Source organism: Leucoraja erinacea, chromosome 16 (assembly GCF_028641065.1).
Source record: "Leucoraja erinacea ecotype New England chromosome 16, Leri_hhj_1, whole genome shotgun sequence".
Classification (NCBI taxonomy): Eukaryota; Metazoa; Chordata; class Chondrichthyes; order Rajiformes; family Rajidae; genus Leucoraja; species Leucoraja erinaceus.
Genome location: NC_073392.1, coordinates 43,794,583 through 43,821,223, shown reverse-complemented (window position 1 = coordinate 43,821,223; position 26,641 = coordinate 43,794,583). Strand labels below are relative to the sequence as shown.

The window sequence follows — 26,641 nt, the reverse complement described above, 5'->3', positions numbered from 1 at the left end:
CACAAACAAGAACACAAGAGGCAATAGCAGACGGAGAAGCAGCGAACAAACAGCGCCAGCGTCCTCTCCGTGCAGCGTCCTTTCAGCTAAAACATAACAATAATAAAGATCTTTAACATAAAAATATCCCCCCACAATGGTTTCCATTATGAGGGAAGGCACAATGTCCAGTCCCCATCCCCAGTTCACCCATAGTCGGGCCTATTGAGGCCCCCACAGTTGCCTCTACGGAGGCCCGATGTTCCAGGCCGTTCTAGCCAGTTGATGGTGCTCTGGCGTCGGGAGAGTCCTCTCAGCGGCTTGGGACACTTGGAACGGCCGCCTCCTTACCGGATACCGCAGCTTCCGAAGCCAAACAGGCCGCGCCGGTTGGAGCATTTCCACTGGCGACCTCGTCGCGAGATCCCAGGCTCCCGGTGTAAAGTTTGGCGCCGCCGCCCGCGGCTGGCCGCTCCACAGTCCCGCAGCTCCGCGATGTTTTTTCTCGGCGGTTCTTTAGCTCACCGGAGCTCCAGCGCGGCGACCCGGGCAGGGCATCGCGTGCTCCGCTCCGCGATAGCACTCCAGCGCTGTGCTGCCGCCGAAGCCGAGGTTCTGGGCGGTCCCCGACAGGAAAACGCCGCTCCAGGCCCGCTGGTAGGCCGCGAGGACGGGTCGACGGTGCAGCCCGGAGAAAAGCTGCCTATCCAACCAGGTAGGGACCCTAGAAAGAAGTTTCCCCCTTCCCCCCCCTTCTCCCCCCACATAAAAAAGTCTAGACCTCCTAAAAACAACACTAAAACTCACTAAAAATTAAAAAAAGAGTGAAAAAGCCGGACAGCTGCTGGCTAGGCAGCCATACACAGGACGGCGCCCAAATGGCTGATGATGGACAGTGGAACCCACTCTGTATCCTTGCTTCATTTAGTATTTCTTCCAAGTGTTGTTCAACATAAAGGAGCACTGATTAATCCGCTAAAGATGGTAAGTGATAATCAGGATGTGGTTTCTTTGCCCATGTTAGACATGATGCCATGGGACCGAACAGGGTCTGGAGTCTGTTTAATGCATTGTCACAAACCAATTAAGAGACCCCCCTTCACCTTTTCCTGTCACACAGCATTCCTGGGCTCCTACTCCTTTCAGGAACAATGTTACAAATTCAAAGCCAATCTCTCCTTAGCTATTTTTTTTTGTGTTGTTGGAAACATAAATGATTAGATACAAGTGCTGCTGTACGTAGAACATTCTTCCTGTGTGTTTCCAGAATATGTTGTTTTAGGTTACCAGCATATATCGGTTTTGATTTTCATATATTATTGAATGCATGTGAAATAAGACATTATTACAATGCACATTCCATGCTGCAAATTTAATGAAAGAAGGAACTAAAGAATTAGACTCCAATTCTTACCACCTTTTCGTTTTCACTATGCTTGTGATGTATGCAGTCAATGAGTATAATGAGCACCCTGGGCGCCTCTTTATGAAGTTAAATGAAGCATGGACTTTATTTAGTTTTAAAACTGTTTTATTTTAGAATCGGATTTCACTCAGATAAAAGTAATCTTTTACTTCGATTTTATAATCGAAAGATTAAGAGATTAAGAGGAGAGGCGCAGTCAATTGCTGAAGAGCATACCCACAGGACCCGCAAACACTTATCATCATGCTTGGGAAAAATAACAGATTTCAGTTCTGGTTATAAATCTGATGATAGGGCACGGATCTGAAACATTTGCTTAAGAAGGAACCGCAGATGCTGGAAAATCGAAGGTAGACAAAATGCTGGAGAAACCCAGCGTGTGAGGCAGCATCTATGGAGCGAAGGAAATAGGTGTTGTTTCGGGTCGAAACGTAGATGCTGCCTCACCCGCTGGGTTTCTCCAGCATTTTGTCTACCTTCTGAAACATTTGCTCTGTTATTCCTCCACACACGCTACCTGATTTGCTGAATGTCTTTGTGGCACTTGCTGGGATAGGTTGCCGCAGCGAAGGAGACCATTCGGCCCGTCGTGGAGGCGATGGGTGATGACAGTTGCAGAGGCGGGGGCGGGGCCGGCTGGCGGGGGGCGGGGCCGGCTGGGGGGGGGGGGGGGTCAGGGGGGGTCAGGGGCCGGCTGGCGGGGGGGGGGGCGGGTCAGGGGGCGGGGCGGGGTGGAACCGGCCAATCGCATTAACGGGAACCGCCGAACCGGAAACTGGCCGGGCACTTCCGGCGATCCTGCCGGCTTGTTTTTTCCCCCCCCCCCTTCTCCTTCCTGTATGCGCGCGCGCGCGAGAGCGAGAGAGAGAGAGAGAGCGCGAGCGGTGGAGGCGTCGATGCGATAGAGACGGAGGGAAGCCGGCGGTAAAGGGGCAGGAAATCGCCACCGCCATCATCACAACATCTACTACCCAGCCGACGGGTGGTTATGGAACTGAAGGAACCGGATGAAAACGAGTGGAAGTACCACGGAGAGGGCAACCGAAGTTTGGTCGTGTCTCATGTGCAGGTGGGTGTGGGCGCGCCGGGCTGCACGCGGGTGCTCGCTGTTCGCTCCTCGCGCCCGCCCGTCCCTCCCGCCCGCTCACCTGCATCCTGGGTGCAAGCAGCGCCAAAGCTGCCCCTGGGCGGGCAGCATCCCCACAAACCTGGGGCTTCCTCTCCCATTGCACACCCCCAGCCCGAGCCCCGCCCCGCCAAAAGGTCAGGTCGGCATCCTGCATTTTTTTTTCTGCGCACCAAGCCAACGTTATTGCATCCTCGGGGTGCACGATGGGCCCTTAAAATTGTTGCAGTATCACTTGCTGTTGTGTTGAATGGGTAGCTATTCCTCTTGCTAGAAATTTATCCTCTCGGAGAGAACAACTGCACATGCATTCGTTGAACTACTTGTAATTTGTTGCAATCTGCAAAAATAATGAGGATTTAATGATCAAACTATTTTAACTGCAAAAATCAGTTGAACTAACTAGGGGGGGGGAACCATTTGCAGGAAAATGGTGCCCTTCCTTGAAATAAACCACGTAGTGTCTACTTCCTCTCTGCCCACTCTAAACAAATATGAATAGAAACGTATTGCACTTTGTGAGCTTTCCTGATTTTAACGGACCCAGGAGAGGTTTACTAATTTGCGATGTAATGCTTTAATGTTGCGAAAGCAAAGCACGGCAGATGCTGTAAAATTGGAATATAAAGATAGTAAACGCACTCGGTGCTTTGACAAGGCAGCATCTGTCGATAGACGAGCAGTTCTTTTTTAAATTGGTGGCTTTTTTAATGTGCTTACTTCAGTTTTAATGTGTTACAGTCTTGTAGAATAACGAGGACTTAGTGAGTAAGCTAGTAAATCGTCGCGCATAGAAGTAGAAACTGGTGTTTCTACAATATCCAAAGTGTCTCAATATTTATTGCCCTATCGTTTGAAATTAGCAAACAACTTTGAAAATAACCAACTGTGCTCGTACTTTGAGGTTGATGTATTGGTAATTATGCTACATGTAGGTATGTAACATTATGTTACATCTCGTGCTTTAAAACTCCAATAAATACTGATCCAAACTGTCTAGCCTGTCATGAAGGGGCAACCTCTCATTCCTGGAATTAGCCTGGTGAATCACCTTTGGATTGCCTCCAATACTACTATATCTTTCCATGTAAAGGGACCAAAACTATGCATAGTATTCCAGGTGCACCCTCACCAACACCCTGTACGACTCTAACAAAACTTCTTGTTCTTAAACTTTATGCAGCTTATCTTTTCAACAACATGTTTAGATGTGCCTGTTATCTTTCTGTGATTCATGCACGAGAACATTCAGATCCCTCTGACCTTGACTCATTTGTATGTCTTTCTCCTTGTAGATTCTTGCATCCCATATAATCATGAAGGGATGCCTAGTGTGTGTGGAGACAGCATTAGTTTGAAGGTTGTAGATGGACTGGGGAGGGATATCAGTTGGCAACTAGAAAAATCAGTTTTGCAATTTTAATTACTACTCAGTCACAACAGTAGTAAAGAAGGCAAATGCAATGCTAGCATTTATTTATTTCAGGAGGGCTAGAATAGGTTTCGAAGTCAGTTTATTGTCACATATACCAATTATGGTGCAGAGAAATTCGAATTACAAAAACAGGGATGTAATGCTGATGCTTTAAGGCCTCATTTGGAGTATTATGAGCCATTTTGGGCACCATATCTGAGGAAGAATGCTGGCCCTGGAGAGGATCCAGAGGAGGTTACAAGAATGATCCCAGGAGTGGGTTAACATATGATGAATGTTTGACGGCACTGGGCCTGTATTCGCTGGAGTTTAGAAGAGTGAGAGGGGACCTCATTGAAACGTACTGAATGGTGAAAGGCTTGGATGTAGTGGATGTGGAGAGGATGCCTCCACTAATTGGAGTGTCTAAGACTAGAGGTCACAGCCTCAGAATTAAAGGAAGTTCCTTCAGGAAGGAGATGAGAAGGAATTTCTTTAGTCAGTGGGTAGTGAATCTGGAATTCTTGGACACAGAAGGCTGTGAAGTCCCAAGTCAATGGATATTTTTAAGACTGATATAGACAGATTTGTGATTAGTACGGGTGTCGGGGTTTATGGGGAGAAGGCAGGAGAATGGGGTAAGGAGGGAGAGGTAGATCAACCACAATTGAATGGTGGAGTAGACTTAATATGCCGAATAGCCTAATTCTGCTTCAATCACTTTTGACCTTATGAACTGTCATTATTTCAACATTTCCCCCCACATGTATTTGAAGTTCTCAAGTATTCTACTTGTGTATATTTTAAAAAATCACCCTTTTTGAAGTTGAAAAATTCAACACCTGCTGAATGGGATTGTCTTCAATACAGTCACAGAAAGTAACTTGTTAGCAATGTTTTTCCTTTTCTCCCCATGCAGTTTCCTTAAGAATCCATAAGGAACTTATCTTTGACCCCGAGTTATTTAACAAGTTTTGTTGGGCACTAGACTGACATCAATACTGTGAGAGCTGCTCACACAGACTGTTAACATGAGTGCAAAAGGAAACAAGCCACTTCTAATTGGTATCATTGATTATTAACTGATTATTGGGTGCAGATCTCTTTTAATTGTGGTAGAATGCTACCCTTGCACGTACTTTCCAAATGGCAGAGATTTTATAATGAAGAGAATGAAACAGGATTAAGCATATGACAAGAAGATTCAAATCAGTGGCATGTGCCCTAATGATCCAAAATAAAGTACGATCCATTTTGCAAGACTTGAAAGAAAGGGGTGGTGGAACTTTGGAAAATGCTGATATGTTCAAGGCCAACCATGGCTGGTGTCAAAATGTCATAACAAGTGTCTAAACCTAAGGTAGACACAATGCTGGAGTAATTCAGCGGGATAGGCAGCATCTCTGGAGAGAAGGAACAGGTGATGTTTCGGGTCGAGACCCTTATTCAGACGAAACCTAAAAGGTTAAGTGTCTAAACCTGCATGGTTCATCTTGTGGGGAAGAGGTATGTACAGATAGCATGGCTGCAAAAAAAAATTCCCAAGAGAATGAATCAAATTATCCAGTGAGACTGTTACTTGTCCAAACAAGTTTTAAACTTGATGAAATGGTCCTTTTTTTGGTAATTGAGGCACATAGAAACATAGAAATTAGGTGCAGGAGTAGGCCATTCGGCCCTTCGAGCCTGCACCGCCATTCAATAATCATGGCTGATCATCCAACTCAGTATCCCGTACCTGCCTTCTCTCCATACCCCCTGATCCCCTTAGCCACAAGGGCCACATCTAACTCCCTCTTAAATATAGCCAATGAACTGGCCTCAACTACCCTCTGTGGCAGAGAGTTCCAGAGATTCACCACTCTCTGTGTGAAAAAAGTTCTTCTCATCTCGGTTTTAAAGGATTTCCCCTTTATCCTTAAGCTGTGACCCCTTGTCCTGGACTTCCCCAACATCGGGAACAATCTTCCTGCATCTAGCCTGTCCAACCCCTTAAGAATTTTGTAAGTTTCTATAAGATCCCCTCTCAATCTTCTAAATTCTAGAGAGTAAAAACCAAGTCTATCCAGTTCATAAGACAGTCCTGACATCCCAGGAATCAGTCTGGTGAACCGTCTCTGCACTCCCTCTATGGCAATAATGTCCTTCCTCAGATTTGGAGACCAAAACTGTACGCAATACTCCAGGTGTGTCATCACCAAGACCCTGTACAACTGCAGTAGAACCTCTCTGCTCCTATACTCAAATCCTTTTGCAATGAAAGCTAACATACCATTCGCTTTCTTTACTGCCTGCTGCACCTGCATGCCTACCTTCAATGACTGGTGTACCATGACACCCAGGTCTCGCTGCATCTCCCCCTTTCCCAATCGGCCACCATTTAGATAATAGTCTTCATCAGAGATGGGACAACTGATCCAGACTTCAAGGTACTTGTGCTTGCTTTCCTTGGTCGGGGCATAGAATATAGAGTTGGAACATCATATTGCAGATGCTGATTTAAATCGAAGGTAGATACAAAATGCTGGAGTAACTCAGCGGGACGGGCAGCATCTCTGGAGAGAAGGAATGGGTGACGTTTAGGGTTGAGAACCTTCTTCAGACTGATGTCAGTGGAGTGGGCGGGACAGAGATAGAATGTAGTTGGAGACAATAAGACTGGTGGGAGAACTGGGGGAGGGGGATGGAGAGAGGGAAAGCAAGGGCTGTTTGAAGTTAGAGAATTAAATGTTCATACTGCTGTCATGGGCGACAGATGGCGCAATGGGCTAAGTGTTCGGCTGGCGACCGGAAGGTAGCCGGTTCGAATCCCGCTTGGAGTGTATACTGTCGTTGTGTCCTTGGGCAAGACACTTCACCCACCTTTGCCTGCGTGTGAATGTGTGTGAGTGCTTGGTGGTGGTCGGAGGGGCCGTAGGCGCAGATTAGCGGCCACGCTTCCGTCAGTCTGCCCCAGGGCAGCTGTGGCTACAGAAGTAGCTCACCACCACCGAGTGTGACTGAGGAGTGAATGAATAATGCGATGTAAAGCGCCTTGAGTATCTAGAAAGGCGCTATATAAATCCCATCCATTATTATTATACCGCTGCGGTGTAAGCTACCCAAGCAAAATATGAGGTGCTGTTCCTCCAATTTGCGCTGGGCCTCACTGACAATTGGGGAGTCCCGTGACAGAAAGGTCAGATTGGGAATGGGAGGGGGAGTTAAAGACTGAACAACCGGAGATCAGGTAGGTTAAGGCGGACTGAGTGGAGGTGTTCAGCGAAACGATCGGCATGCTGCGTTTGGCCTTGCCGATATACAGGAGTTGACACCTGGAACAGTAGATGAGGTTGGTGGAGGTGCAAGTGAACCTCTGCCTCACCTGAAAAGACTGTGGGGGTCCTTGGATGGAGTCGAGGGGGGAGGTACAGGTACAGGTGTTGCATCTCCTGCGGTTGCAGGGGAAAGTACCTGGGGAGGGACATGTTCACCAGGGAGTTGTGGAGGGAACGGTCTCTGCGGAAAGCAGAAAGGGGTGGAAATGAGAAGATGTGGCCAGTAGTGGGATCCCGTTGGAGGTGCAAAAATATTGGAGAATTATATGCTGCATGTGATGGCTGATGGGGTGGAAGGTGAGGACAAGGGAGACTCTGCCTTGTTATGAATGGGGAGAGGGAGAGCAAGAGCGGAGCTGTGGGATATCGAGGAGACCTTAGTGCAAGGGTTCCCAACCTGAGGTTCCCAGCCTCATCTATAATGGAAGAGGGGTCCGATGCCCTGGTATGGAAAACCTCATCCTGGGCACAGGTGCGAGTAGGGGATAGACTTTATAGGAAGTGGGGTGGAAAGAAGTGTAGTCTAGATAGCTATGGGAGTCACCAGGGTGTTTCCTGCATTAGAGGACTTTGTCGGGTGAGATTAGATAGGCTGGGATACATTGCTTTACTCTAACTAGTAGTGCAAAAACATAGTTTCACTATTGCCACTGCAGTGAAATACTCTTTTTGAGGTATACATCACTTTGCATCCATGCAGTTGGCAAGTGTAGAACAGCACAGAAACAGTCTGGATGCTTTTTCGAAGCTAGATCCATTTATCTGCATTTGGGCATATATCCCTTAAACATTCTTATTCATGTACCAGTCCAAATGTATTTTAAATGTCATTGTTGTACCTGTCTCAACGACTTCCATCTAGTTGGTCGTACTTTATTTACCCACACCCTGTGTGTGAAAATGTTGCCCTTTAGATTGCCTTTTAATCTTTTGCCCATTGCACTTTGCTGTACATCATTCCATTTCCTACTGCATCTGCACCCAGGATGAATTGTTCCAGACCAGGGCATCGGAGATGTCCTCATTCTTTAGGGAACGGGTTCCCCGCTTCTATTATAGATTAGGCTCTCACCAGGGTCTCCTCTGTATCTCGCAGCTCTGCTCTTACTCCCCATCCCCCTTACTTGTAACAAGGACAGAATCCCCCTTGTCCTCGCCTTCCACCCATCATATAACATATCCTCTGACACGCCTCCTCCAACGGGATCCTACCACTGGCCACATTTTCTCATCTCCTCCCCTTTCTGCTTTCCGCAGAGATCGTTCCCTCCGCAACTCCCTGGTCAATTCGTCCCTTCACACCCAAACTGCCACCTCCCTCGGTACTTTCCCTTGCAACCGCAGGAAATGCTGCACTGCACTTGTCGCCCCCCCCCCCCCCCCCCCCCCCCCCCCCCCCCCCCCCCCCCCCCTCCCCACCCCCCCCCCCGACTCCATCCAAGGACCCCAGCAGTCTTTCCAGACGTGATCCCCGACCCCCTCCTTCTCAACGCTCCTGCCCCCCACAACTTTACCCCGGGCCAGTCTCCACACGCTGTGAAAGGAACTCTTTTTCCCCCCCCCAATGGTCCCTTGAACTAGTATTGTCATTCAATAAGATCACAACTGATTTAACTTGTCACAGTGTGCTCCTGTTTTTCCCCTGTCTCTCCACCTGCCATCATCCACCACCCCCCACCCATTCAGTCATTCAGAATGGAGGAGATCTGGAAGCCTTGGGCAAATTGAATTATTTCTTTCTTTATTTATTTTTATTTTTGATAGATTTTTATTATTTTTATAGCGTGAAAAATTCTATGACCCGCCAGCCTTTTTTCAAAATTTAGCAACGCAAAATGGAGGTGCATCTTCGACGCAGGTGCTGGGAAATACGGTACTTAATTAAGAGATATGGCTTTTGAAGACTTTATAAAAGTCAACTGGCAGCTTACTGAGAGGAGACAAACTGCGCCTGCGCGTCTTAAGATTTTTTAAAAGCCGACTGACTGTCTACCCTGAGTAATTACTCACGGTTCGTGCCTGATATGAGCACTAGATTGCGGTGTTACTTTTTCGATCTCATTTTCTAATTGGCTTAATTAATGTGCAAATTTTGGCACTGACGAGATATGACTTCCTTCTATAATTATATCTATATTACTAAAAGTCTGATCTTGACCACTTCCTGTTCTGTATATTGATTTTAGAAAAAACGCTGCCACTTACGGTTGTGATTTTAGGCCATCGTACTCAGGATCCCCCCGCTGCGCAGGGCAAGAGGAAAAATAAAAGAGTTATTAGTGTTTAAAAAATGTTGAGATTCTCTCTCCTGAAGGCCACGCCCCTTCCGGAGGGACTATAAAACCCGGAAGTGTTGAGTGCCTCAGTCAGTCTCTGCAAGATGGGTGAGCGAGAGGGTCACGTCTCTCAGTCTGAGCTGTGAATAACACTGAACACATGTAAACTAAACTGCGTGGTTTTACTGACCTTTCAGTGCCCTTAATGTGGTTTGGAAATATAGTTTGAAAATGGTAAAGCTGTCTTACCTTTGGTTAGTAAATGCTAAAGCTGTGTTGCCTTTGGTTTGGAAATGCGAAAGCTATGTTGCCTTTGGTTTGGAAATGTTAAAGCTATGTTGCCTTTGGTTTGGGAATGCTAAAGCTGTGTTACCCAATTAAAGTTTCATTGCCTAAGTGTATATACTTATCACCACTCTGAGGGTGATAAGTATATAAAATGAGCAGCTGTGACGGGTACAATTACAGCATTTAAAAGACCCTTGGACGGGTATATAGGAAAGGTTAAGATATGGGCCAAACGCAGGCAGATGGGACTAGAGTAAACGAGGCATCTTGGACGACATGCACAAGCTTGGGCCATAGGCCCTGTTTCTATGCTATATGATAGTTGGGGAATCTTGAATGTAGGGAAGTGGTTATGATTAGGAAGTGCTCTTGTAAATCAGAGGTTCATTGGAGCTTCTGAGGAAGGTGGTTATTTGTAATTCCCTAGCCTGTGTGCCTCCACTGAGCTGCCAAACTCCTCATCCAATTTTGGTTGATGTTCATATGATTTGGTCCCAAATGTTTTTATTCACTTCAATAAATGCAAGGGCTGGGAGCTTCCACTGGGGAACTAAAGTCCATGGCAGCACGCATTGCAGCGAGGGAACTGATGGGGAGTGTTCAGGAAAATGGGAACGTCAGGGGTTCTATCAAACCTCCATCAAGCAATGTTGTTTGATATTCAGACAATTCGACCCCAGATGTTTATATTCACTTTAATGTCTTGACATATTCTGATTCCCTTCTATTATGACAGGCCTAAACTATCCTAGCGTTCAGCACGTAAGGAAAACTTGGATGAGATTTTAATTTTGATCAAAATTGGCAGAAATAAGATAATAAAATTAGGATCTGTCAAAGGATAGGGCAGGTTATAGCTCAATTGCATACATGGGCAGTGACATGGCAGGTTAACTTTAATCTGGGCAAGTGTTAGGTAAGGTGCTTTGGGAGGCCAAATGTAAGGGAAGCATTTAGGTTTATGGCAGGGCCCTTAACAGCATTGATTAACAGAAGAATCTTGGGATATGATTCATAGCTTAAAGTAGCAACACGTTGATCTAGGAGAGAAGGCATGTTACACAGTGGCAGGTGCCGGGAATGCACTGCAATGGTGGAAGCAGATATTTAAGAGGCTACTGGATAGGCATGTGAATATACAGAGATTAAAGGATCAAGAGGCAATAGTGTTTAATAGTCATACAGTGCCCTCCATAATGTTTGGGACAAAGACCCTTCATTTATTTATTTGCCTCTGTTCTCCACAATTTGAGATTTGTAATAGGAAAAAAAACACTGGTTAAAGTGCACATTGTCAGATTTTATGAAAGGGTATTTTTTATACATTTTGGTTTCACCATGTAAAAATTACTGCTATGTTTATATATAGTCTGTCCCCCCCCCCCCCATTTCAGGGGCACCATCATGTTTGTGGTACATGGCTTCATATGTGTTTGTTATTATATACCTAACCTTAATCCTTTCATCCAGTCTTCCCGTAGCCTTTGGAAACTTTTATTACTGTTTATCAACATGAGGACCAATGTTGTGCCAATGAAAGTCAAACAAGCCATTATGAGTGAGAAACAAGAATAAAACTGTTAGAGACGTCAGTCAAACCTTAGGCTTACCAAGATCAATTGTTTGGAACATCATTAAGAAGGAAGAGAGCACTGGTGAGCTTACTAATCGCAAAGGGACTGGCAGGCCAAGGAAGCCCTCCACAGCTTATGACAGAAGAATTCTCTCTATGATAAAGAAAAATCCTCAAACACCTGTCCGACAGATCAGAAACATTTGTCAATGACCACTGTCCACAGAAGACTTCATGAACAGAAATACAGAGGCTTCACTGTAAGATGCAAACCACATGTTTGCTGCAAAAATAGGATGGCCAGGTTACAGTTTGCCAAGAAGAGCAACCACAGTTCTGGAAAAAGGTCTTGTGGACAGATGAGACAAAGCTTATCTGACATCAGAGTGATGGCAAGAGCAAAGTATGAAGGAGAGAAGGAACTGTCCAAGATCCAAAGCATACCACCTCATCTGTGAAACAAGGTAGTGAGGTTGTTATGGCTTGGGCATGTATGGTGACTGAAGGTACTGGCTCACTTCATTGATGATACAACTGCTGATGGTAGTAGCATAATGAATTCCGAAGTGTATAGACACATCCTATCTGCTCAAGTTCAAACAAATGCCTCAAAACTCATTGACCGGCATTCTGCTGAAGCAACAAAGGAGTTTTTCAAAGCTTAAAAAATGGTAAATTCTTGAGTGGCCAAGTCAATCACCCGATCTCAACCTAATTGAGCATGCCTTTTATATGCTGAAGAGAAAACTGAAGGGGACTAGCCCCCAAAACAAGCATCAGCAAAAGATGGCTGCAATACAGATCTGGCAGAGCATCACCAGAAAAGACACCCAGCAACTGGTGATGTCCATGAATCGCAGACTTTGGTCCTCATGTTGATAAACAGCAATAACATTTTCCAAAGGTGATGGAAAGACTGGGTGCTGAGAGCTCTCTTATACCTGCATGAAGGAGGCAATTAAACACACCTGAGCAATTACAAACACCTGTGAAGCTATGTCTCCCAAACGTCTGCCCTGAAATGGGGGGACCTATGTATAAACACAGCTGGTGAAACTAAAATGTATAAAAATACCCTTTAATAAAATCTGACATTGCACTTTAACCACATGTGATTTTTTTCCCTATTACAAATCTCAAATTGTGGAGTACAGAGGCAAATAAATAAATGATGGGTCTTTGTCCCAAACATTATGTGTAGTGCTGTTCTCTGCATTAGATTTCAACTGCCTTTGCATTCTCAAGTACCATGACTTCACCTCCTATTTTCCACTTCAATTTATTCTAAGTATATTAAATCTTAGGTTAGATACAGGAATCATATATTTTTCTGCTGCCATAGTTCCAGTAATCCTTAATATATCAGGACTTTTATGATGTTTTATTACTTCCAGTCCTGTTTATCAAAGCGTGTTCACTTTAAAGAACTAAAATTATGCTAGGTAATTGGAAAATGTAGATTACCCTTTTGTTTGGGGATTCAACAGATAGAGCTGTTTGTCGTCAGACAATTTTATTATTTCTCCAGCTAGTTATTGATGCATTGCTTTGCTTTAAACTATTGGTAGATAAATAATAGAACTTAGGAAGTTAGTTGGAATCTGGTCATTTACTTTTTAAACTGGTGCCTGTTTATTATGGTGGATGCTATGTTGGATGACATTAGCAAGAAAGATTAGTCTTTTAGTACATTATAAACTAGGGTACTGAGGCAGGATAACTTATAGAAGGACATTTAGTGGAATATTGGTGAAGTACTAAATAAGAACTTTGCTTCAGTATTCACAGAGAAGGACATGGAGGATAATGAAATCGGTATAGGGTGTATTGATATTCTGGTGGATGTTGTCTATGTGGACTTCAGTAAGGTATTTGAAACCTTCCCTTAAGGTAGGGTGTCAGTAAAATAAGGGTCATGGGATCAATGGTGACTTGCTAGTTTGTATTCGGAACTGGTGTACTCATAGAGAACAGGATAGTAGTGGAAGGGTGTTATTCTGACTGAAAATCTTTTCCTTGTACTGTTCTGCAGTGCTGGGACCTCTTTGTCACATATATAAATGACTTGGATGAAAATGTAGATCTGTTAGTTAGTAAGCTTGGAAGTGACTACAATTGTGGACAATGAAGAATGTCGTCAAAGAGTACAAAGGGATATAGATATAACCATATAACAATTACAGCACGGAAACAGGCCATCTCGGCCCTTCTAGTCCGTGCTGAACACCTATTCTCCCCTAGTCCCATCTACCTGCACTGAGACCATAACCCTCCATTCTTTTCCCATCTGTTACGTATCTGGGCAAAGACATGGCAGATGTACTTTGTTCTGAACAAACTCCGGCATTTTGTGTGTATCAGCATTGATGACTGCTGCTCAGCTTTCGCCGGCACTGAAGGTAGCAATGTTACAAAATTTTGAGATTTAAAAAATCAAGTCTGCAATTTACCCCATCAGATAAAGCATAAACATAAGTTTAATTTGGCACCTAATTCACTTTCATATCTCAAGTAATAAAAAAGTTATGGCCATTTTCATACTCGGAAATTAGCATCTTGTTCCCTATTGATTTTCTATGGACAGAACAAAAAAGCTGTGATCATGGACAGTCAAAACCCCATAACCTTCTTAAAAATTAAGAGAACTGAATGAACTTTTCAGTTATCATAGATTGAACCATTCTGAAACAAATATAAAATAATCTTACTTGGATGACCTGAAATTAAAGCATATAATTAGTTAGTTACCCAATTGTAGCTAATTTCAAACTTCAATTACTAGATCTAAACATCTATCCAGTTCTTAATAAATGATTAACATTTTTAAATAGCCTAAGTGTCCAAATAATATTCACAAATAATTCACAATAAAACGTGATTTTAAAATCTCATTTACATTCATTTATAGGCCAAATGGAAGGAATTTAGTGTTCAATTGCTATAAATTAAAGTCCATTGTAAATCAGCTTTCCAGTGGGTTCCTGTGAACGCGCTGGTTTAGAACGTTCACATTGCGCTGGATTTGTGCCCTCAAATGCCCAGAAAAATACTGCGGGATATAAAGAGCCCAAAATGAACTACTCGCTATAGTAAACTTTGTATAAAGGGGTCTTAAGAAGCCCCTTTTAATGTAAAAATAAGGTACATACCTTTAATTGTTTGCTTTATAAAACCCTGGGGCTGCGAGAGGTCGCGGGTTGAGAGAGTGATTTTAAAACTATTATAACTATTATTCGAGGCCTATAAAACTAATAATACCTTTTGCGACGGGGTCTTTCAGCGATTTATCGTTAATGATTTACTAGGCTGAACATCTTCGATTGGAACAGCCTAGTAAAAATCGCGTTTTAAACCCGCCCCCTCTAAACAGCGCCAAAATCACACACACGGGCTGGGGCAGATTCTCAGCGACGATTCAGGTAGGTTTTGCAACATACCTACTGAAGGGGCTAACCGACAGCCACTGGATAAGGCGAGAGGTGCAGCAGACGGTCCCCGGCCCGTCGGGGAACGGGTTCCACAGGTTGGAGCAGAGTTGAGCAGGAGTTAGCGCTTTTTCTCCACGCTGGCTGTAAGCCTGGGGCTGCCACTGCTTAGGGCCGGTGTCCTGTCAGTCCAGGGTCACCCAGACATCTCCGGCTGCCCCGGACCAGGTTGCGACACTCGAACGGGGACGGTTCAGTAGCAATTCAACAGTGCTTGCAACGCCGGAGACCCGGGTTTGATCCTGATTACGGATGAAACGCAGGTTTGTACACACGCAGCAGCTCAGCTGCCGAGAATGTCTCTCTGCTGGTCTAGTCTCTCCCCCTGTCTCCCATTCGCAACCGCGCCCTCTTTCTAGCTGTTACATTCTGCTCTCCCGCTAACTGGCACCCCTGTTCCTCAGATTAAATATATATTTGCCAATAAATTATGAATAAAGATAAGAGATTCCAGATTCAAGAGACATTGTCACATGTACCAATTGGTACAGTGAAATTTGGATCACCATACAGCCATACGAATAAAAAAGAACACAACATGATAGACTTTAACATAAACATCCCCACAAAGTTTCCCACTGAGGGAAGGCACAAAAGTTCAGTCATCCTCCTCACCCGTGGTCGGGGTCTCCCGAGCCCCCCGCAGTCGCCGCTGCGGGTGGCCCGATGCTCAGGCCCTCTCGCCAGGAAGATGGAACTCTGATGTCGGAACGGAAGAACATTCTCAGCAGCTTGGACTTTCGAATCGGCCACTTCTTACCGGAGACCGCGGCTCCTGAAGTCCACAGGCCGAGCAGGGTGGAGATTCACACTGGCAGCCCTCCGCAAAAGGTCACAAGTCTCCACGATGTTGAAGTCAGCGCCGCCCGCGGCTGGGAGCTCCGCAAATCACAGCTCCACGATGTTGAAGCAGCAGGCCCAACACTCCGGAGCTTCAAACGGTGATCCCAGGTAAGGCATCGCCCGCTCCGCGATGAATCCAGTGCTGCGCCGCTGCTGAAGCTCTTGCCGGTCTCCGGCAGGAAAGGCCGCGCCAATCCAGTTGGTAGGCTGCGAGGAGGGAGTGGGTGGCGGGGGGAAACGCGACTCGACTCGGAGAATAGTCGCAACCTCGCCGGTAAGTGACGGAGAAACGGTTCCCCCCATGAAAATACTAAGAAACCCCCAAAACATATGTTTTTAAACAGACTAAAAATAAAAAGCTGGAAAAACAGACAAACTGTAGGCAGAGGCTGCCATCAAGAAAATGTTTCAAACACAAGTAATGTTTTCTTATTCCAGTAGCAAACACATTAAGGATTAAATGAAAATAATAAATTCTTTAACTTTTTGAATATCTCATAATTGCAGATTAATGAACTGAACTAGGACTAAGTAGTGTGTGAACAGCAGAACAAGAAAGGAAGCTAGTGAGTTGATGGAATTCTAGATTAATTAATTGGTAGATTGGTTAACAATTTATACACAGTATATACAGCCAGTGCTTTGTTTGCTTTTTCTTTATCACAAATATCCTTTGACAAATCCCATGACTCCTTGGGTTTTTTTTGGAATACTGAACTCACTTATTCTGGTCACCCCATTACAGCAACAATATGGAGGCTATGGAACATTGCAAATGTTACTCCACTGTTCAAGAAGGGATTGAGGCAAAAGATGGGGAAACGATAGGCCAGTTTGCTTGCTTTCAGTGGTTGGTTAGATTTTAGAGTCCATTATTTAGGACGAGGTTTCTGAGTATTTACAAGCACATGATAAAATATACCAAAGTTTATAATGGCTTTGTGAAGGAGGCATCTTGCCTGAAAAATCTGTTGGAATTTGATTGAGAAGGTAAAAAGGATAGACAAAGGACAGAGTGGATGTTTCCCTTTATTTTCAGAAGGCCTTTGATAAGGTGCCACATGTAAAGCTGCTGAACAAGATGGGAGCCCATGGTAGTAGTGGGAAGAGACTAGCATGGATAGCAGATTGGCTGAATGGCAGAAGGTGACGAGCGGGAATAAAGGAGGCCTAACGGTGACGAGTGGTGTTGTGCAGGTGTCTGTGTTGGCGCCACTACCTTTCACGTTATGTATTGATGATTTGGATGATGGAATCGATGGCTTTGTGGCCAGGTTAGCGGCTTGGTTTTTTTTTTTCAATTCAACTTTAATGTCATCGCACAAATGCAAGTATGAGTACAATGAAATGCACTTTTGTGTCAGTCCGTAGTAGTTGTGCATAAAGAAATAAAAAAAAATAGAACGAGAGAAGATGCAGAATAATCAAAAAATACAGAATAATTAAACAATGGGGACGGAGGGACCGGAGAAATCTATCGGCGGGACTCCGAGTTCAGCAATGTGATTGTATTATTGTAGAAGCTGTTCCTCATCCTACTAGTACATGACCTGAGGCTCCTGTACCGCCTCTCTGATGGGAGGAGGGCAAACAGTCCATGGTTGGGGTGTGAGGGGTCTTTGATGATCTATGAAGATAGGTGGAGGGCAGATGCTGTAGAGGAAGTGGGGAATCTGCAGGAGGACTTGGGAGAGTGGGTAAAGTAGTGAAAGATGGAATACAGTGCAGCAAAATATTCAGTCATGCACTTTGGCAGTAGGAGTAAAGGCATAGACTATTTTCTACATGGAGCAAAGATTCAGAAATCTGAGGTGTAAAGGGATTTGAGAGTCCAAAGGTAATCGGGTTAACATGCAGGTTGAGTCGGTAGTAAGGAAGGCAAATACATTGCTAGCATTCATTGTGAGAGGATTAGAATATAAAAGGATGATTGGATTAATGTATGATGAACATTTGAGAGCTCTGAGCCTTCACTCCTTGGAATTTACAAGAATGAGGGTGGGATCTCAATAAAATTTACCAAATAATGAGAAGCCTGGAATGAGTGGATGTGGCGAGGATATTTCCAATAGTCAGAGTGTCTAGGACCAGAGGGCGCAGCCTCCGAATAAAAGGGCATGCCTTTAGAAAGGAGATGATGAGGAATTTCTTTATCCAGAGAGTGGTGAATCTATGGAATTCATTGCCACTGACTCCTGTGGCGGTCAAATTATTGGCTATTTTTAAAGCAGCGATTAACACATTCTTGTGTTTAAGGGGAACCTGTGCCCAGAATGGCCGTCACAGAAAAGCGGAGAAAACTCAGCGGGTGCAGCAGCATCTATGCGCGAAGGTAGGCGCGTTTCATCACCCCTTCATCATACGCTTTCAAATATTTAAGGCCTGCCCTTGCAAGTAGAATTGGCGTAGTGACATCAATTGTTAAGTACAAGCGCATCATTTGCCCGGAAAATACGCATTTAAATTTTTAACGGCTCTGCAAGTAGACTCCCAACAAAACCATATAACCATAAACAATTATAGCATGGAAACAGGCCATCTCGGCCCGCTTAAGAATTAGTTTGCAAATTTTTTTTTAAATAGTGTTAGTAAAATTGTTGGTGGTTATTTAAAAAAAAAAACGAATTTGGTTAGTAGTGTTCTTTTAGGATATAAAATCTGCAATCCTTACCTGGATGTTAACTTTTGAAACGTCTAATGATGTTTCAAAAATACTTATTAAGGTGTTACTCTAAAGGCATTACTTTGAAAGCATTGAGGCTTACGCGTAATTATTTTTTCATTGTGGCCAATTGCGTATGGGCGGCGCGCGGTGGCGCATGGTTACAAGCGGTGACGTAATCATGCGTCACCACGCACTACACGTACAAGGTCAGGATGTCAACGTGTGACCACAATACGTCCACGTCCGTAAGCGATACGCCAAGCCGGTGGAGCGCGAATATTCAGTCCAGCACGAAATCCTGAAGCGCCACGTGATACCGCGCACATCTCCACACTCCTCCACGCCACCATGCGCCCGTCCCGCGCTACCCACATCCTACCCGTGTGTCACAACGCTTTCATGGAGTGATTGACAGGAGAGAGATTCTCAACATTTAAAAAAAAACTAATAACACTTTTATTTTTTCATTGATGGGAAGAATTCTCTGCATCTGCTCAGCGGAGGGGGACTGAGTAAGATGGCCAAAAATCACAGCTGTAAGTGGTAGCGTTTTATCTAAAATCAATATACAGTGCAAACAGGAAGTGCATTTACAGTAGTGCCTTTTAACTTCAAGCCAAAGCACCCACGCCACCATTTGCAGTAAGTAGTGCATTTCAACTTCATGCCACCATTTGCAGTAAGTGGTGCATTTCAACTTCAAGCCAATGCACCCAAGCCACCATTTGCAGTAAGTAATGCCTTTTAACTTCAAGCCAATGCACCCAAGCCACCATTTGCAGTAAGTAATGCCTTTTAACTTCAAGCCAATGCACCCAAGCCACCATTTGCAGTAAGTAATGCCTTATAACTTCAAGCTATTGCATCCAAGCCACCATTTGCAATAAGTAGTGGCTTTCAACTTCAAACCACACCCAAGCCACCATTAGCAGTAAGAGGTGCCTTTCAACTTCAAGTCAAAGCTCCCAAGCCACCACTTGCAGTTAGTGCCTTTCAACTTCATGCCACCATTTGCAGTAAATAGTGCCTTTCAACTTCAAGCCAATGCACCCGCCACCATTTGCAGTAAGTAGTGCCTGTCAACCTCATGCTACCATTTGCAGTAAGTAGTGCCTTTTCTACTTCAAGCCAAAGCAACCAAGCCACCATTTGCAGTAAGTAGTGCCTTTTCTACTTCAAGCCACAATTTGCAGTAAGTAGTGCATTTCAACTTCAAGCCAATGTTGCAATAGAGACACTTTTTGCAAGCTTTAGAACCAATAGAGATACTTTTGCAAGCTTTAGAACCAATAGACATTTTTTTGCAAGCTTTAGAACCAATAGACATTTTTTTGCAAGCTTTAGAACCAATAGACACTTTTTTGCAAGCTTTAGAACCAATACACATTTTTTTTGCAAGCTTTAGAACCAATACACATTTTTTGCAAGCTTTAGAACCAATACATTTTTTTGCAAGCTTTAGAACCAATACATTTTTTGCAAGCTTTAGAACCAATAGACACACTTTTTGCAAGCTTTAGAACCAATAGACATTTTTTTTGCAAGCTTTAGAACCAATAGACATTTTTTTTTGCAAGCTTTAGAACCAATAGACATTTTTTGCAAGCTTTAGAACCAATAGACACATTTTTTTGCAAGCTTTAGAACCAATACACATTTTTTTGCAAGCTTTAGAACCAATAGACATTTTTTTGCAAGCTTTGGAACCAATAGACATTTTTTGCAAGCTTTAGAACCAATAGAGACACTTTTTTCAAGCTTTAGAACCAATAGAGACACTTTTTGCAAGCTTTAGAACCAATAGAGACACTTTTGCAAGCTTTTTAACCAATAAGGGCACTTTCATTTGAGAAGAACTTTAGAAGCAATAATACACTTTTTTTGCAAGCTTTAGAACCAATAGACATTTTTTTTTGCAAGCTTTAGAACCAATAGACCCCTTCTTTTTGCAAGCTTTAGAACCAATAGACAGCAGAGACTGCAAGCATTTGTAAAAACACTAAGGGCACTTACATTTAATGAGTGGGAAAAATGTTCAGTGTTATTCGCAGCTCAGAGAAACGTGACCCTCTGTCTTCCTCCATCTTCCTCCATCTTGGAAATCGCAGCACAGATGGCCAAAACCGGTCAAGAACAGACTTTTAGTAATATAGAAGATAGGTGGTGGAAGCTTGGCAGGGGAGCCAGCCTATTTTCTTAGGTAGGAAAGAACTGCAGATGCTGGTTTAAATCGAAGGTAGACTAACTCGGGTAGAGTAACTCAGCGGGTCGGGCAGTATCTCTGGAGAGAAGGACTGGGTGATTTGAGATTGAAGAAGGGTCTCAACCCGAAACGTCACCCATTCCTTCTCTCCATGCTGCCTGTCCCGCTGAGTTACTCTAGCACTTTGTGACTGCCTATTTTCTTGCTACTTGCTGTGTTCATTTACTGGGCATACATTCAGCACCAAATGAAAAATTCTATAGATGTGGGATGATGGAATAGAAAGCAAATATGCTGAAATTGTCAACAGGTTGGCATCTGTGACAAGGGTAAAGGAATTAAGTGTTCTGGTCAAATGGTCTTTTGTCAAAACACATGTACTTAACCGCAAGGGACATTAATTGTAATGTATGCAGTCCTTTTTTTTTTAATGTGTTCAGGTAGAATTTGTGCTTGGCTACTTTGCTAAGATTTCCATTTTTCTTTCTATTACATTTTGTAACAAAAGTACAAAATATCTTTGAAGATATTAGGAAGAAATTTTAATTGATGTCTTTACATTATTTTGTGATTACTGCAGATTTGTTGGTGCTGCTGGGTATTAATTTTGTAATACCAATTATCATAAACATTTTATACTTTAGCTTAACATTTAAAATGTGGCCAGTTAAGAGTTCTGTTTTTTTTTTTTCCAGCATTGCCAAGTACTGCGTTTTCTAAAGTTTCCCATTGAACTTCCACAGCCAAACAAGGTAGGATAATTTCTGTTAAAACATTTTTAATGGAAATATGAAATTCAACTTTCCCCTTCTTATGCAAACGTACAAATGAGGTGGAAACGTACAAATGGGGTGCAAAAACATCACTTGGCCCCTGACACAGAATTCAATAAAATCACAGGTCATCTGATTATAATCTCATCTCTGCATTCTCAAGGTTGGCCAGTAACCTTTTATCTGCCTTGCTTACCAAGTATCTATCTTTTTCTTCCTTAAAATATCTATTCTATCTTTTTCTTCCTTAAAGTATTCAAAGGCTCTGCTTCCACCTCACCCACCTTTAGGAAAGACCCACCTCAAAAGAAAATGTTGCCCGTGATCCCTTATTTATGAACAGACCCACAGTTTTAGATTGTTTGAAGTATCCTCTCCACGTCAATCCTGTGAAGACCCCTCGTGTTTCCATCAAGTCCTCTTTCACTTTTATAAATCGCAATAGATATAAATCTAGCCTGTCAAACTATTACCCATGCCGATGTAATCCAGTTAACACTTCAGTATTCTTCTCTGAGTTGCTTTCCTATATACATTCACAAATTTTGTTAATTAAGTTTAGTTCAAAAATTTACACCCTCAGATTCTTGGCAATAAATAAAGAATTATTACCAAGAACATCTGCATAAAATGAATTAATTTCCAGTCAACGAAATTAGTGTTTACCTGGTAAACAATTCATGTTTTTTATGGACAAATTATGCAATTGAATGCATTGTGTACATCTGTTACACTGACAACTCATTTGCAGTTCAGTTCAATTCCAGCCCAAACTGAGCTTCCTTATTTTCAAATTATTCATATTGTGCCGAGAAACTTGTCTTCACAAATTTACTGGTAGAAAAAAATATTTCCTTGTGAACCACAAGGGAATATGTTTCACACCAACTCGAGAGCAAAATCTGGCAAACATCTTACTCATCTAAGAAGTGTGTGTAGGGGTAGAATAGTTCATCTGATAAAAAAATTTTGCAAGGAAACATTCAGAATTGCTTCATGAACACATTGAATCCAAATGCATGAGTTTTATTTGGTGGCTATTTGGAGATGGGGCTAATGATAGCAATAATTCCCCTTTTATTTTTGGCATGCTTCATTGTGTTGCATCCCAATGTTGTCGTGTAAATTGGGATGGATTCCTTCCGAAACTAGCAGTTCTGAACTGAACTGTGTTGCTGTAGATCACCAGCACCAGAAGATTTGTATCCTACCACAATTTGTAAACTTGTGGCCTGCCATATTCATGATATTATCATAAATTCATTTATTTCATTTAAAATCAAGCCACACCAGCACAATGCCAGTTTCTGATTCCAAAATTCAAAGTTAACGTGTTATGAATGTTTAAAATGAGATTGAATTGCATGTGCTGCACCATGCTGATGTAATAAGCTAACCATAGATCAATATTGTTTTCAAAATGGATTTATGATTTTGAAAATTTAAGGGTAATTATTTTAAATTATAAGATAGCAATTATTTTAAATTATAAGCAGGAGTAGGCCATTCGGCCCTTCGAGCCTGCACCGCCATTCAACTAGCACTGAGATAATAGTTGAAATTAAAAACATGGTAGAGAATTTTAATGTGCATCAAATGCAAAAAGCAAGTTTTAATCTAAGATTGTCAGATGATACTTTGAATATTAACACTCAATTTTATATTTTAGGCCTTGGAAGAAGTTTCCCATCGGCTAAACAATATTGTAGAATTTAGTAAACATGTGATGAAGCCATTATTGGGAGATAACCTTGTGCAACCTGGGGTAAGAGAATTTCAATTTATGAAAGCGTGCAAACATACTAATAATTTTGGCCAACTGATAAAATCATGTCTATAATAGGATAAGGGCAGATTAAATGAGCATTTCACTTATCATGAAAAAGATTTTGCTGCCTTAGGGTTTCCATTCTCTTTCAACCCCCCCCCCCACACTCCCAAAAAAAAAAAGTCTTGACAATTTGTGACCACGAGTAACCACTTCTGTGAAAGCAGGCTTTGTAAAGAATGCTTTATAAACCCCGGAGAGTATTTTAATTCCTTCTTTCCATTTTGTTGTACAGATAACCCTCACTTTTAGGAATCACAGGGATGGGGGAATGGTGTCTGTTATTCCCAATTGCCCACAATAACCGAGTAAGGGAGGTAAATATAAGTATTGGAAAAACAGCCAAGTGTTGGTAAATAACCAATCAGCGAGTTCGGTATTTTGAAAAACACATGGAATCATGGGATTTGTCAAAGGTCACTCGCCATAAAGAAAAAACGAACGAAGCACTGGCTGTACAAACTTTGTCAATTCTTACCTTTATTCATGATGTTATGTGTAAAAAAAATATTCAATGTGAGGAATGGGGGTGCCTGGTAGCGGGGTGTAACAGCGAAAGAGAGGGAGCAGATGCGAGTCGGAGACGGGAGAGTGGGCACAGACCCGCGCCTCATCCGCAGCCAGGATCAAACCCGGACCCCCCCCTGTTGCCCCCTCGCATCTGCCCTCTCTCACTGTTACACCAAGCTACCTGGCTCCAGCTCGGCTCTGCCTATCCCGCCCGGTCCAGTCTCTCCCCCACCCCGCCTCCCACTCTCATCTGCCCCCTCTCTCGCTGTTACATCCCGCTACCTGGCTCCGGCTCGCCTCTGCCTGTCCCACCGGGTTGGCTGGCAGCCCTGGACTGGTGGCGGCGGCCCTGGACTTGCAGCCGGTGCCGGCCAACCCCGACAGGGAAGGGACACCTCCAGACAGGGATGGCCCAGCAGCAACTCAACAGCGCCTGCAGCGCCGGAGACCCGGGCCCGACCGCGGACAAAATGCAAGCCCGTACACAATGCAGCCCCACAGTTGCCGAGAATGTTCATAATGAGTGACCTATCACCTGAGCATCTGCAGCCGGAATACCAAACTCGCTTATAAACATAAATTGAACAAGACACCCTGTGAACAGTGAGCACAAAATGTTCTGACACTGAGTGGTGATAAACATGGAATGAAATAGTATTTGCTCCAACCACCCAGCAGTCACTTCATGACGCAATGAATTTGGTCCCCTGTTCTGTTCAGAGCACTGTTTATGGGACTGGGGACTTCGGCTCCCCGGTCTCTGCATTCTCACTTGTTTAACCACTGCATTTCCTCCCTCCTGGCCCTGCCGTAATCTTTACCTCTTCCCCCACACCCCCCCCATAGCGAACAATTGGCAATAAGGAACCCTATTGTAAATAGCCAAAGTACACAATCTGAAGTTCAAGATCATCTATAATCAGTATCCATATTATAACGGTACAGCAGGTCGTTAGTTGTTAGTACATCGTGACCGCTTCCAAGACTGACTAATGTAGGAAGTGGGTGTTAGTTTGAATCATACAGTAGGGTGGGGTTAGTGATGCTATTCTACTATGATTGGCTACCATGCATAAACCAATCTACATCCTTCCCCGTAAAGAGTGAATATGGTAAGCACAGAATTCAACCATACTCGCCGTATCTGTCAGGCGGTCTACTGATATGGCCCGAACGCGTACGGACCAAGCCCTCTTCCCCCTACGCCAGAAAGATTAAAAGGTGGTGGTGCACTCGGAAGTGGGAAAGCAGCAGGGGACACCTGTGGTGACCGACAGGGGGAGCATGCAGGAGAGGTAGTTTTGTGGTTAGTCCTAGCCTCCGGTCATGGTGGGGTACGGGACATGCTGGAACTGGTGGTGAACGCGGCATCAGACGGCTGGAACTGTAGAGGTGGAGCATAAGAATCAGGTAGAGGTGGACGTGGCTCCTTCACAGCAAGCAAGTGTTGGTATTTTGATATTCATTTAAAATTGTGTTCATGTTAGACTTGGACATATTGTTTGATGTAAATGGCCAAAGTGATTGAGTGAATTAGCCGTATGTGCTATATTTGTGGTGTTGAAGCAGATAATGCTTACAAAATTTTAAGGGTTGCCCTTTTGTAACAGGAAGAATGCAGAGAAATGAGCAACACATCACTCCTGATGAAAAAGTGACAAATCTCTGGTGGCAACTTGCAAATAAAACATCACACTGTCCAGATTGCTTTACGTGGGACAAACATTTAAACAAATTACATTTTGAAAATAAATTACTTGCCAATTAGAAAATTCAGCACATTACCTGTTGTTGATTAATCTAAATTATTGAAAGACTTGTGACTTTAGGAGATTACTCAACAGTCAAAGTCTAAACAGTAAGATATTTGCTTTTAAATTGGGTTGCTTGAAATTAAGTTGTAAAGTAATGTTAAGTTGTAAAATCAGTTAAAAATCTATATAGAAATATAATCCTCTTTCTTTTTAGGAGGTTATACAGCTACCACTGGACTTTGTAAGACAACTGGCATTGAAGATCCAGCCGGAAAGGCCAGGTATGATGGAAATTAAATAACGTAGTTTTTGTTGGGAACTCGGTGGAGTGGAGCAGTCATAATTGAAAACAAATTATTATCTTGTATGGTGGAAGTCTCTATTTTCTTCGTAACGTTACTAGGGTTGGTTACATAAAGTTTTATAAGATTGATACAGGACACTTTGCATTAGTCGCTTTCCCAACAAGGTCTGTCCATCTGGCAGCTCTCCGAGTACCATGCCACTGATTCCCAGGAATCCCCAAGACGGCTCAGTTCCTTTAAAAGTGGGCAGTGATGTCAAGCAGATGGGTGCTATGGGGAGCAGCGAACATGGACTTACTGCATAAATCCTGCCAGCCCTACAGTCCACCAAAGGCAGTGCTGATATTTGACCTGTGACCTGTGACCTGTGGTCCATATTGTATAAGAATCCAAAACCAGGTCTAACTCTGGCCTTAGAAGCAAATGTAATGCACTGGTGGGTACCAATCCACAAAGTTTTTGTTAAAAAAATTATATTTTGGCTCGCACAAATACAAATGTTTGACAAGATTTTCACCGAAGGTTCAAGGAGTTTCTAATATATACATGATACACTTTCACATATTCATTGACAACAAATTCTGTTTCATTTATTTCATTCTCGTAGCATGAGCTACAAATTGTGTCAAAGATGGGAAGATAGATTAGCAATGATTGAATGATGGTGTAGACTTGATGTGCAGAATGGCCTAATTCTGCTCCTATGACTCGTCGACTAAGCAGAATATCAAGAGGAAGACTGGCCCAATTTTTTATTCTGCCAAAGATCTCAACTTTTTCAATTATACTTATGAATTTTAGGAGACAATGTATAGCTGTCAAGTGGAAATCTATGGAGAAATGCAAGGAGATGGCCAGCGGACATTGTGAACAAAT

The 26,641-nt window shown here is 43.3% G+C and overlaps 1 protein-coding gene across 1 annotated transcript in view; it reads left to right on the top strand.

Annotated features, from left to right (window-relative positions):
* Positions 1–2,240: 2,240 nt before the first annotated feature.
* The window catches only part of ippk (inositol 1,3,4,5,6-pentakisphosphate 2-kinase), a 66,402-nt gene continuing 42,001 nt past the window's right edge, over positions 2,241–26,641 (top strand). The window contains exons 1-4 of the mRNA XM_055648272.1: positions 2,241–2,474; positions 21,291–21,347; positions 23,038–23,133; positions 25,675–25,741. Coding sequence (XP_055504247.1) covers positions 2,394–2,474; positions 21,291–21,347; positions 23,038–23,133; positions 25,675–25,741 — 301 coding nt within the window. The 5' untranslated portion in view covers positions 2,241–2,393. The remainder of the gene's footprint in view (positions 2,475–21,290; positions 21,348–23,037; positions 23,134–25,674; positions 25,742–26,641) is intronic.